Source organism: Bos javanicus, chromosome 1 (genome assembly GCF_032452875.1).
Source record: "Bos javanicus breed banteng chromosome 1, ARS-OSU_banteng_1.0, whole genome shotgun sequence".
Lineage (NCBI taxonomy): Eukaryota > Metazoa > Chordata > Mammalia > Artiodactyla > Bovidae > Bos > Bos javanicus.
This window is the reverse complement of record NC_083868.1, coordinates 151,490,833-151,504,268: the sequence shown is the minus strand read 5'-3', so window position 1 is coordinate 151,504,268 and position 13,436 is coordinate 151,490,833. Positions and strand designations below refer to the sequence as shown.

The following is a 13,436-nucleotide window of genomic DNA, read 5'->3' as shown; positions in this document are numbered from 1 at the left end:
TTCACTATCTCCCTGCTGCTGCTGCTAAGTCACTTCAGTCGTATCCGACTCTGTGCGACCCCATAGACGGCAGCCCACCAGGCTCTCTGTCCCTGCGATTCTCCAGGCAAGAACACTGGAGTGGGTTGCCATTTCCTTCTCCAATGCATGAAAGTGAAAAGTGAAAGTGAAGTCATTCAGTCGTGTCCGACTCCTAGTGACCCCATGGACTGCAGCCTACCAGGCCCCTCTGTCCATGGGATTTTCCAGGCAAGAGTACTGGAGTGGGTTGCCATTGCCTTCTCCCAGAGGTTGCTTAAACTCATCCACTGAGTCGGTGATGCCATCCAACCATCTCATCCTCTATTGCCCTCTTTTCCTCCTGCCTTCAATCTTTCCCAGCATCAGGGTCTTTTCCAATGAGTCAACCCTTTGCCTCAGGTGGCCAAAGTATTGGAGCTTCAGCATCAGTCCTTCCAATGAATATTCAGAATTGATTTCCTTTAGGATTGACTGGTTTGATCTCCTTGCTGTCCAATGGTCTCTCCAAAGTCTTCTCCAGAAGTATAGTTTGAAAGCATCAATTCTTCAGCACTCAGATATACACACTGCTATGTATAATGTAGATAAACAACAAGGACCTGCTGTACAGCACAGGGAACTCTACTCAGTATCTTGTAATAATCTATAAGAGAAAAAAATCTGAAAAAGAATATATATATATATATATATATATATAACTGAATCACTCTGCTGTACACCTGAAACTAACACACGCTTGGAAATCAACTAAACTTCAATAAAAACAAACAGATGAAAAAAAAACTTTGCCTTCCCCAAGGGAAGGGAGTAGGGGGTAAAATCTACCAACCCTCAAATATAAACTTGCCAAGGCCACAAGAATGAAGACCAGAAGCTAAGAGAAAGAGGGTAGTAGCAAGAAGGAAACACCTCCAGACCCAGGATAGGAGTTGCCCTAAACACAACTCATGTCTCCCTGCCTCCTCGGCTGTGTGTCCCATTATGAGCTCTCACTTGGGCCCCACGTACTTGCCGTAGGTCTCCATGCTCTCCTGCTAATGCAGAGCTTGGGAGGAAAGGAAGACATTTATAAGCCGTTTATAATTTAGCCTACTTCTGCTTTCAAATGGGTTAACCTTCTCTTGTCACTTTTTTGGGGGGTGACCAGGTATGTTACAACCATATTACATTTTTAAGGAGAAATGTTCAAAGCCTATTATTTTCTATTTTTTAGGGAGTTCCTGGATTTGACAATAGCATAGAGGGACCCAAGGGCTTGAAAGGAGAACTTGGAAGACAGGTAACTGTGGGCTTTTGGAAGTAACTTTGTAAATATGTGACAATGGTGGGCTCAGGGTTTTAGTGATAGAATATGAAATGCTTATAAAAAACTTGGAATCAGAGTGAATATACCTGATACAGAGAATCTATTTTTTAGAAGCAGAAAGATTCTTTTATTCCTTCTTATTTGCTACACTGGAACTTAAGACACATTCTCTCTTCTGAATCTGATGCAAAGATCTAACCTCTGATTTAAAATGTAGGGCTAGCTGATAGAAAGCACTGGCAAAAGAACTCCTGGCCTTCCCAGAATCCAGAGGACACATGTCCTAAAAAGATATCATATTATACTTGGTACCTGATTTAAAAAAAAAAAAAAAAAGAAGCAGAGAGAGAATAAGATCTGGTAGATATCTACAGGCTGCACTCTCAAGGCAAGTCTCTTGAGATTAGTCATATGGGATAGCATGCGTCTAAATCTGATCATGTAAGCTTGTTTTTCAGAACTTTAGGAAAACAATTTTCTGGGAAACTGTGTGTCACTGGATTCATGGTGGGGAAGTTCTTTGGTGACTCCACCTGTGAGAAAGCCCTTTGGGAAAAGGCCTAGCCTCCATTTCAGGCTCTGTTCCTTAGCCGGTCTGTGGCCTCAGCTACTTTCTACAAGCCTCTGCTTTCTCATCTTCAACACTGGACAAGTAGCCTACTTTGGAAAGGGATGTGGGAATTCAATGACAGAGCCTTCCACATCATAAACTCCCAGAGAATGTTACCTGTCATTGTTTATTAAGTGGCCAGTGTATGCCTTGTTATAGACTCTATGTCCCCGTTTCCTACCTTGAGAGGATGTGTATTGGGAGATTTTATTCAGATTAGGGTGCTAATTAGGCTGTTACACAGGCTAGCCAGACAGAACAGGAAGTTCCAGGAGAGAAATTCACACAAGTTGCAGCCATCCCATCACACGGATGATTCTATGGCAACGCAGCAGGGACAGTTTGATTGAAATACTCTTAACTAACAGCCCAAACACAAGTTAGATGGTGGTGATGAGCAGATGAGGCCACATCATGCACACAGAGAGGTGTGGTTTGTGACCGGTGGGTTAGGGCCTCATCCCTCAGGGAGGATAAGTCTAACCTGTGTGTCCCCATCCACCCTCCCGGGAACACGACAAGCCGGTGTTGAGGAGCGCACTTGTCAGTGCTGTGTCGTTATTGTCACACCTGTGTCTGTTCCTTTGACAGGGAAGAAGAGGCCAGCCAGGGCCCCCTGGAACTCCCGGCTCCAGAAGGACGACAGTAAGGACCCACAGAGGCCAAGTGGCCCGCTCTGGAGGAGCCTGAAGTGGGGTGATGAAATGGCTGATGTGGGGCGGTTCCCTGGGACTTACTACCCTGAGGAAACTGACTCAGGGCAGAGCTGGCAAAGGAGGCAGGAAGGACCTGAAGCCAAGGCCAGACGGCGCTGGCTGCAGGGGAAATGACCACATCGGAGGAAAGCGCTGCCCAAGGAGAACACAAGAGTAGCCAACTAGGGGAAGAGTAGTCAAAGTCTGGCCTGCTCACTAGGCCCACGGAGGTTTGAAGTCCAAGGCTCCATTCCTCTGCCAAGTTTTATGACTGCTTAGAAAAGTCAGTCCTGATGCGAGTGCTCTGGTCTCCTTTCCATTTTCTCTGACTCGAAAAGAAGAGGAATGTGCTCCAAGATATAAAAATATTTTCTTGGATGAACTACAATATATGGTTCTGTGAATTTCTCCTCAGAAAACAGAATGCATAATGAATGCAATATATTAAACTAGTGTTTATTTGTGCTAAATTTTTAAATGTTATAAATATATATTTTACTGAGATGTAATTGATAGATAATATTAGTTTCAGATGTACAACATAATGATTCCATGTATGTATATATTACAAGATGATCACCATTCAGCTAGTAAGTCTAGTTAACATCCATCACCACACATAGTTATGATTCTTTTTTTCTTGTGATGAAAACTTTTTAAGATCTGCTCTGTTGTGTAGTTGCTATGTTGTGTCCAATTCTTTTATGATCCCATGGACTGTAGCCCACCAGACTCCTCTGTCCATGGGATTTCCCAGGCAAAAATACTGAAGAAAAAAAAAAAAAAAGAATACTGAAGAGGGTTACCATTTCCCTCTCCAGGGGATCTTCCTAACCCAGGGATTAAACCCATGTCTCCTGCACTGACAGGCAGATTCTTTACCACTGAGCCACCAGGAAAGCCCTTCTACTCTCTTAGCAACTTTTAAATATACAATATAGTATTACTGGGCTTCCCTAGTGGCTCAGCAATAAAGAATCTGTCTGCCAATGCAGGAGATGCAGGTTCAATTCCTGGGTCAAGAAGATCCCCTGGAGAAGGAAATGGCAATCCACTCTAGTATTCTTGCCTGGGAAATTCCATAGAGAGAGGAGCCTGGTGGGCTATAGTCCATGGGGTCGCAAAAGAATCGGACACAACGCAGAAACTACACAGCAACATACTATTATTGACGATAGTTACCATGTGAAGTGAAGTGAAGTGAAAGTCGTTCAGTCATGTCCAACTCTTTGCGACCCCATGGACTAGCCCATGGAATTTTCCAGGCCAGAATACTGGAGTGGGTAGCCTTTCCCTTCCCCAGGGCACCTTCCCAACCAGAGGTTGGACCCATGTCTCTGACATTGCAGGCAGATTCTTTACCAGCTGAGGCACCAGGGAAGCCCAAGAATACTGGAGTGGGTAGCCTATCTCTTCTCCAGGGGATCTTCCCAACCCAGGAATAGAACTGGGGTCTCCTGCATTGCAGACAGATTCTTTACCAACTGAGCTATCATGCTATACATTAAATCCCATGACTTATTTATTTTCTAACTGGAAGTTTATGCCTTTTGATTCCCTCTACCCATGTCACACTACCCCCCACTCCTCAGCTCTGTTCTCTGTATCTATGAGTTTAGCTGGTTGGTTTATTTGTTTTGTTAAGATTCCACATATAAGTGAGATCATAGGGTATTGGTCTTTTTCTGATTTATTTCACTCAGTGTAATGCCTTCAGGACTCCCCTGTAGCTCAGACAGTAAAGAATCCTCCTGCAATGCAGGAGACCTGGGTTCGATCCCTGGGTCAGGAAGATCCCCTGGAGAAGGGAATGGCGATCCACTCCAGTATTCTTGCCTGGAGAATCCCATGGAGACAGGAGCCTGGTGGGCTACAGTCCATGGGGTCGCAAAGAGCCAGTCACGACTGAGCGAGTAACACAAGTGCCTTCAAGGTCCATCCACGTTGTCACAAGCGGCCAGATTTCCTTCTTTTCATGACTGAATAGTATTCCACTGTGTGCATACACACACATATGTACACACACACACACACACACACACGTGGTGGGTATATCTTTCTGAGTTCGTGCTTTTGTTTCCTTTGGATAAATACCCAGAAGTGGAATTTCTGGAAGATACGGTATTTCTATATTTAAGTTTTTTGAGGACACTCTGTACTGCTAAAGAGATTATATATAATAAGTGAAAGTGAAAGTGATGTCGCTCAGTCGTGTCCAACTCTTTGCGACCCCATGGACTGTAGCCAACCAGGCTCCTCCCTCCATGGGATTCTCCAGGCAAGAATACTGGAGAGGGTTGCCATTTCCTTCTCCAGGGGATCTTCTAATACATGCCTATAAAAACATATCTGAGGGCAATATTAGGTCACTTGCTTATGAAACCTTTTGGGATCTTTCTCGTTATTTTTTTCAATAAGTATAAGAGTTTCTGTGCTTGACTTCTTGGAAAAGAATTGACATTATAAAATAAAATCTTTATCCATTAAGAAAATATAACTTCAATAAAATATACTTAAATGCCTGCATTGGGTTCTGAACTAGAACCCAAGGTCTCTTCTTATGGTGCAACGCTTTCTTTCCATTCTTTATTTAGTTATCCAGCCTTTTCCGACTTCCTTCATCCCTCCCTGCCCACTACATGTAGGGATAGATGTTCACTAGATTTATTAGCTGAATGATGGTCTTCTTGCAGTATATACATATATGGAATCATTATGTTGTACATCTGAAACTAATACAATTTTAACATTTTAAATTTGAGGACAAATAAAAACTGTTTTAACATATTGCATTATTATGCATTGTATTTTCTGAGCAGAAGCTCATAAAACCAGCTATTATACTCCAACAGGAAAATATTTTTATATGTTGGAACATACTTTTATTCTTTGTAAGACAGAGAAAAATAAGAACAGGGATTATGTTTAAAACCTTCAGAATTTAATTGGTGGGAAAGCCCTTTCTAATGCATCTAAAGATTTTTAAAAGTACATTTGCTATTTATTTGACTTTCTAAAAGGGTGTAGCCAGGTTACATACCCCAGGAAAGTATTTTGAACTTAAAGAATATCATCCAAAAAATCCTGGCGTGGGAGATGAACTTTTCTTTCTTTATAGAGGCTATAATCTCTCTGGAGGATAAGGCAATATCACCATGTATTAGCTAAACTATACAACTCCTGAGAAATATGGCCCCTTCTTGAGTTATAGATTCAGCAGTGTCATTTAGGAGTAAAAACAGAATTCCACCTAAAGATGGTAAAGTCAAGGGATTTTTTTTTTATACTACTCCACTTCTATGCAACTCACCAAAAACAATAAAAGAAATTTAAGATGAATTAACAAAAAATGACCACAACTTCAAGCCACACATGATGACAGATATTGGCCAACTATTTTATTTTTAGAGGTTTTACTTTATTTTGTGGAAATACAGTTGATTGTTGTATTAATTTCTACTGTACAGCAAAGTGATTCAGTTATATGTATACATGTGTGTATATATATATATATATATATATATATTCCTTTTCGTATTCCTTTCCATATGTTTTATTACAGGATATTGAATATAGTTCCCTGTGCTATAAAATAGGATCTTGTTTTCTACCCATTCTATATACAGTAGTTTGCATCTGCTAATCCCAAACTCCCAGTCCATCGCTCTCCCACATGCCCTCCCCCTTGGCAATCACGAGTCTGTTCTCTATGTCTATGAGTCTGTTTCTCTTCCATAGGTATATTCATTTGTCTCCACTTTTAGATTCCACACATAAATGATATCATATGGTATCTTCCTTTCTTTTTCTGACTTACCTCACTTAGTATGATAATCTCTAGTCCATCCATCATGCTGCAAATGGCATTATTTCATTCTTTTTTACGGCTAATATTCCATTGTATATATGGACCACGTCTGCTTCTGTTCATCTGTCAATAGACATTCAGGTCACTTCCATGTCTTGGCTATTATCAATAGTGCTACAGTGAACATTGGGGTACATGTGCTTTTGAACTTATAGTTTTGTCTAAATATACGCCCAGGAATGGGATTGCTGGATCATCTGGCAACTCGATTTTTAGTTTCTTGAGGAACCTCCGCATTGTTCTGCATAGTAGCTGCATCAATTTATATTCCCACTACCAGGGTCAGAGGGTTTCCTATTCTCCACAGTCTCTCTGATGGCCATTCTGCCTGGTGTGAAGTGGTTGTTGTTCAGTCACTCAGTCGTGTCTGACTCTGCAGCCACATGGACTGCAGCACACCAGACTTCCCTGTCCTTCACCATCTCCCAGAGACTACTCAAACTCATGTCCATTGAGTCAGTAATGCCATCCAACCATCTCATCCTCTGTCATCCCCTTCTCCTCCCGCCTTCAGTCTTCCCAGCATCAGGGTCTTTTCCAATGAGTCAGTTCTTTGCATCAGGTGGCCAAAGCTTCAGCATCAGTCCTGAATATTCAGGATTGATTTCCTTCAAGGTCAACTGGTTTGATCTCCTTGCAGTCCAAGGGACTCTGAAGAGTCTTCTCAACACCATAGTTCAGAAGCATCAATTCTTTGGCATTCAGCCTTCTTTGTGGTCCAATTCTCACATCCGTACATGACTACTGGAAAAACCATAGCTTTGACTATATGGACCTTTGTCAACAAAGTAATGTCTCTGCTTTTTAATACACTGTCTTGTGGTCATAACTTTTCTTCCAAGGAGCAATCATCTTTTAATTTCATGGCTGCAGTCACCATCTACAGTGATTTTGGAGCCCCAAAATAAAGTCTGTCATTGTGTCCATTGTTTGCTCGTCTATTTGCTATGAAGTGATGTGACCGGATGCCATGATCTTAGCTTTTTGAATGTTGAGTTTTAAGCCAGCTTTTTCCACTCTCCTTTTTCACCTTCATCAAGACACTCTTTAGTTCCTCTTCACTTTCTGTCATAAGGGTGGTGTAATCTGTGTATCTCAGGTTATTGATATTTCTCCCAGCATTCTTAATTCCAGCTTGTGCTTTATCCAGCCCAGCATTTCACATGATATACTCTGCATGTAAGTTAAATAAGCAGGGTGACAGTATACAGCCTTGACATACTCCTTCCCCAATTTGGAACCAGTCCATTGTTCCATGTCCAGTTCTAAGTGTTGCTTCTCGACCTACATACAGATTTCTCAGGAAGCAGGTAAAATGCTCTGGTATGTCCGTCTCTTTAAGAATTTTCTACTGTTTGTTGCAATCCACACGGTCAAAAGCTTTAGAGCAGTCAGTGAAGCAAAAGTAGATGTTTTTCTGGAACTCCCTTGCTTTTTCTATGATCCAACAGTGTGAAGTGTGCTTCATTGTAATTTTGATTTGCATTTACGTAGTAATTAGTGATGTTGAGCATCTTTTCATGTGCCTGTTGGCCATCTATTTTTCTTCTTTGGAGAAATGTCTATTAAGTCATTTTTCAATTGGGAGAAACCCATATTTCTGTCTTCCCCTTTCTTACGGCATCTGATATATTCTGTCTTGTAAATATTTACAGTATTTATCTCCTCCCCACTAACCCAAGTGGTGAGGACCTTCTGAGGTCAAGAACTGTATGTCACCTTTATGATCCTATGGTTCCCATGCTACATACTTTGTGGATAGTAGCTGTTGGATAGATATTTTTCTGAATGAAACTGCTGTGAATTGAACCAGAAAAGATAAATCCTTATGTGAAAGAGTAGAGAAAACTGCTCTTCATCCCTTTGATATGGACGTTTTGACATTCATCATTTGGTGTTAAAGAAATAGGCCTCTAATCATATCCCAGACACATAGTCTCTTTCCTAAATAACAAGAGATTTTCACTGAAATATAATTAGAAGAATTTAAAATTTTCAAGACCAGCCTCACATAGAAATTTGACTTGACTATCTCAAATAAATTTCCATCACAGAAATGTCTGATATGTATTGAATTTTACAAATCCTGGATATCAGTCATGCTCTAATCTGAGTTAGACAATAAAATGTCTTTGTCTCTTGATTCCCATATTTATGAAATATTGATCTAGAAATACTGAGATTTTCACTTTATACATGAGAGTAGCAGGAAAAATCCATTTAGTCTAGCCATTTATTTTTCGATCAAGTATTTTGTTAACATACTAAACTGAGTAATCTTGAGTGCTTAAGTTGATTTTTCATTTTTGACAGGTAAGCATATCTGACTTCTTGAAGGGGAAGAGGGATAAAATTAGTTTTGCTATCAATAGCTTCTGAAGTCAATCTATAATAATGTTGATGAATCCTCCTAGTGTTTCCTCTGGGTTCCTGCCTTTTGGCCATTTCTATACTTAATTTCTGGCTTACTTTGTAACACTTTGGAAAAATGAAAAGAAATACAATTCGAATCAGCCAATTTTGGTGCTTATGCTAAGTTCTAGTAGTAATTTAGTAGAGGATGAATTACTGATGACAATCTGTTCCAACAAGTATGTATAGATTTACATTGTCTATGGTTTTATTCATCTGTTGCCCTAGGATAGAAATTCAGAGTTGGCAGTATTTTGCTTTCACGGTGCAGTCAGTAATTTAAAGCAGTATGTGGTAACTTTTTGTTTTAATGTCGATGCCCCAAGGGGTCTGTAATTAATTTAAGTTAAACTTTAGAAATAATTTTTCAGGGTTAATGATATCTACTTTTTTCCCTATTGTAGGCAGCTCATGGCCAGAGGGGACATACAGGCCCACAGGTACAAAGATCTTTCTTTTATTTTTTATTTTTAAAATTTTCTAAACTGCCAATGATAAACAATGTGTGTCCAGTCAAGGAGCCTGAATAAAGCCTTTAGAAAGTCTAGATTTATTTTGCTTTTGGTTAATATTGGTTGTGGAATCAAATTTGGGAAAACTTTTAGGCTATAACTTAAAGAACTCAGATCTTTAGAGACAATTAAATATGGACACTTTGATTAAAAAAAAACTATAAATATTAAAGATAAGAAATAATACTTGGCCCAATTAGTATTAAGTTTAACTTTGTTTGGATTTCAAATGCAAACTCTAGTAATTCAAGTTGTTTTCAGAAAAATAACCTACAATTTTATACCTAGCTGTACTATGAGTGATTATAAGACATTTCCAGATAGACAAAGACCAACAGTTTACTGTCCACAGACGCTACACACACATACACACACACACACACACACACACATACACACACACACCCCTTTCTTTCAAATTTTTGTTCAGTTAACTCTTAAACCTTATTCATAATTTACATAAACCCCTTTTTAACCAAGAGAGTACAATAAAACTTTAATACAAATTGGGTAATCTGAATGTTTTATTCAAAAGTTGACCATGCCAGCTATCATATCATGTCCCTTTGTACATGTTGGTGACATATTATACATGAACTTACAATATTTATAAAAGAGAATTAGAATTAGATTTAGAATTAGAATTTAGAATTAGAATTAGAATGATTTAGAATTTTACAAAATTGAAGAAACACACATCCTCGGATTGAAAATACAATAAGGATAAATATTAAATCCATTCACAATCACATCATGGTAAAACTCCTGAATGTTAAGGAAACATCGCAAACACTACCAGAGAGAAAAAGCATTTTTACCCATGAAAGGAATAACCAATTAGAATTGCAGCAGGCTTCTGCTCAACAATGCTGCTGCTGCTGCTGCTAAGTCGCTTCAGTCATGTCCGACTCTGTGCGACCCCATAGATGGCAGCCCATCAGGCTCCCCCATCCCTGGGATTCTCCAGGGAAGAACACTGGAGTGGGTTGCCGTTTCCTTCTCCAATGCATGAAAGTGAAAAGTGAAAATGAAGTCACTCAGTCATGTCCGACTCTTCACAATCCCATGGACTGCAGCCTACCAGGCCCCTCCGTCCATGGGATTTTCCAGGCAAGAGTACTGGCTGGAGTGGGGTGCCATTGCCTTCTCTGCTGCTCAACAATGATATTTACCAAAACAACAAAGTAATGTTTTGCAAGTGCAGAAGAAAAATAACCTACAATTTTATACCTAGCTATACTATGAGTGATTATAAGACATTTCCAGGTAGACAAAGACTAAGAGTTTACTATCCACAGATGCTACACACACACACACACACACACACACACACACATACTTTTCAAAGTTAGATAGCAACAAAATGGATAGCAAATCCAAAAACAAACAAAAAAAAATAGCATGAAGTGAATGAGATGAGCTTGGAGGGAGAAAGTGTTGAGAAATTTCCTCTTTATTATTTATAGGAAAAGGCATCAGTGAGGGACAGTTAATCTCATCTGTGTAACGACTGATTCATAAATGTAGGCTATCCAATTGTCTAAATTAAACATTTTAATCTTATTTGAAATTCTTATCTGTGACACAGTTCAAAGGCAATGTGAAGGGAATGCTTAACTTTTGATCCCTAGATATTTAAGTATTTGAATATAAGTATAATGTAGTATTTGAATATAAATATAATGTAAGATAGATGCATGGAAATCTTTTAAGAAAATGTGAGTGAAGTAAGTTGTGAGTTTTTTTAGTTCAACACCCAAGTTTGGTACAGTATGTAACCAGTGTTACAGGCAAAGAAGGGAGTGTTTGTATATTTGTGTGTGCATGTATGCACACACACATGAGGTATATGAAGAATGAAAGTAAATACACCAACATATTAAGCTGTGGTTATCTCCCCTTGATGAGATTATAGAAGAGTTTTGTTTCCCTTCTTGTACTTACATTTATTTTTCAAAGATCCTGCATCGCCATTATGAATTAAAAAAATATTTAGAAACTTACACATAAAGAAGACAAAGTTTCTTAGAAAACAATGTTAACCGTTTGATTCTCCCTCCCCATAGGGGAAACCAGGCATCCCAGGTCCAGATGGACTTGCAGGGTCACTGGGACTTAAGGGCCCTCAGGTATGTAACAAGACTAATCAGGCTATGAGAACAGAAAGAAGAATCTGAACCTTAATAGAATACAACCTCCTTGCAAAAGTACAGATGTTTCAAGTGATTCAGAGTAATGAAATCAGGAAGCAACACAGTCTTGACTTGTACAGCGCTTGTACATGTTGGTGATGTATCTGAACTTACAATATTTATAAAGAGCTGTTCCCGGTCTGGAGGTGAACAGGAAATGAACTCTGGGCAGCAGTCTCTGTATAATGATCCAGGCTGACTAGTGAATCCTAGGGAGACCTTGAGCCAAATACAATGCTGGGCCTCAAAACTGGGAATTTTGGTCAATTTAGCTATGTATCTGGCTGCCTGTAATGGAGAAAAATTGGCTCTACCCTAGCAAAGAGGTCTTCAGTGGGGGTGATGTATAGTCATCTTTTCTAGCTCACTTCTCTAGGGAGCTGCCTCAAGCAGTTTTTCCTTTGCAAAGAACAAGCCATGGTTGGCTCTTAACACTGCTTACATGAGGGGTAAGGAAACATGCCAGAAAGAGCAAAATGTAGCCTAAAGCAATCATGAGAAGGGAAGGGAAGTCCTCAGAAATGCTGAACAAAGGTCAAGAATAAGAACGTTAAAATATTTTTTTTCTCTCTGAATTTTTACTTTTGAAATCTTGAGAAGTAAATTTGATCTTTGGCAAATGTAGGACAGCAATGATCCTGCAGCTTTTCAAGGTTGTAATCTATGTAGCTAAAAAAAAGCGGGGGGGAGGGGGGGAGTAACTTCTATATGTTGTCAGCTTGCTGCATGGAAGTTGGGCAAAATATCCTTAAACATCAGAGGAAAAAGTTAATCCACATTTCAGAGCAGTAAACAGTCTACTCCTTGGACCTCTTATTGCTTTCTAGCTTGATTGCTTTTGTTTCTCTTACTTGGCAGCTGAGGATTGTTCATTTTTCTTACCTTCAAGTGAGAATATTTGCCACTGGGATTGTAGGGAATCATTTCAATAGGTTGGCTGGCTTTATTTCATGCTAAACAAGTAATACTACATCTCCTCATCCATTTTATAGGCTGTTACTTTTTTATGACATAATTTAAAATGAGATGCAAAAGCCAAACACAGTATGAAGGTTTTTCTGCATAACATATGGAATCCAAAATTAATAGAAAGCATAATACTCCAGATGTACAATTATCTAAATCTTATTTTACAATGTGCTATGTCTTATTTATGACCAATCTTTAGTGTAGTTATTAAATAGAAAATCCACTTAATTATTCCAGTTTCAGATTTACATAAGTAAAAATTACTTTTAAAGTAACAGATACATAAATTTTAGTACAAAGATCCTTTAGAATAATTATAAAGCAATAGTGGAAATTTTAGCTGTTCAGTGTTTCTTCACTTTGACAGAAAATGCCAAGCCATTTAGGCACTAGATTGGACCCTTATGCCTTGGAGAGAAGGAGAACTTGACTGATCAAGACAGAACCAAAAGCATGAATGGAGTTTTCTTTTCAATTGCTGTCCATGTTACTGACTTAGCATTTCCATTTTTAATATTCAAGTGAATATTCTAATGTTCTCTTTTTGGGAGAAAATAATGTTAATTCTCTATATGTAGGGTCCAAGAGGAGAAGCTGGTGTGAAAGGAGAAAAAGGAAATCTGGGAAGTAAAGGTCCCCAGGTATGTAACGAGAGACCGTGTCTGCATCTGGCTCTAATCTTGGTTTGCATGTGGATGTCCTTGTGGTTGCCTCTCCTCAGATGGAGTTATCTACTGCCTGTGAACCAGCAGAGTGTATGAGGTTTGACCTTGGAGCTCAATATGGTGGCCGCATCATGTTCTAGTCACTACCTTGGAGAGTGGGTGTCATTATGTCAGACACAGAGGCGA

At 39.3% G+C, this 13,436-nt stretch overlaps 1 protein-coding gene across 1 annotated transcript in view; it reads left to right on the top strand.

Annotated features, from left to right (window-relative positions):
• Positions 1–13,436, top strand: part of COL6A6 (collagen type VI alpha 6 chain) — a 116,288-nt gene that overhangs the window by 44,715 nt on the left and 58,137 nt on the right. The window contains exons 18-22 of the mRNA XM_061424879.1: positions 1,235–1,300; positions 2,529–2,582; positions 9,317–9,352; positions 11,491–11,553; positions 13,164–13,226. Coding sequence (XP_061280863.1) covers positions 1,235–1,300; positions 2,529–2,582; positions 9,317–9,352; positions 11,491–11,553; positions 13,164–13,226 — 282 coding nt within the window. The remainder of the gene's footprint in view (positions 1–1,234; positions 1,301–2,528; positions 2,583–9,316; positions 9,353–11,490; positions 11,554–13,163; positions 13,227–13,436) is intronic.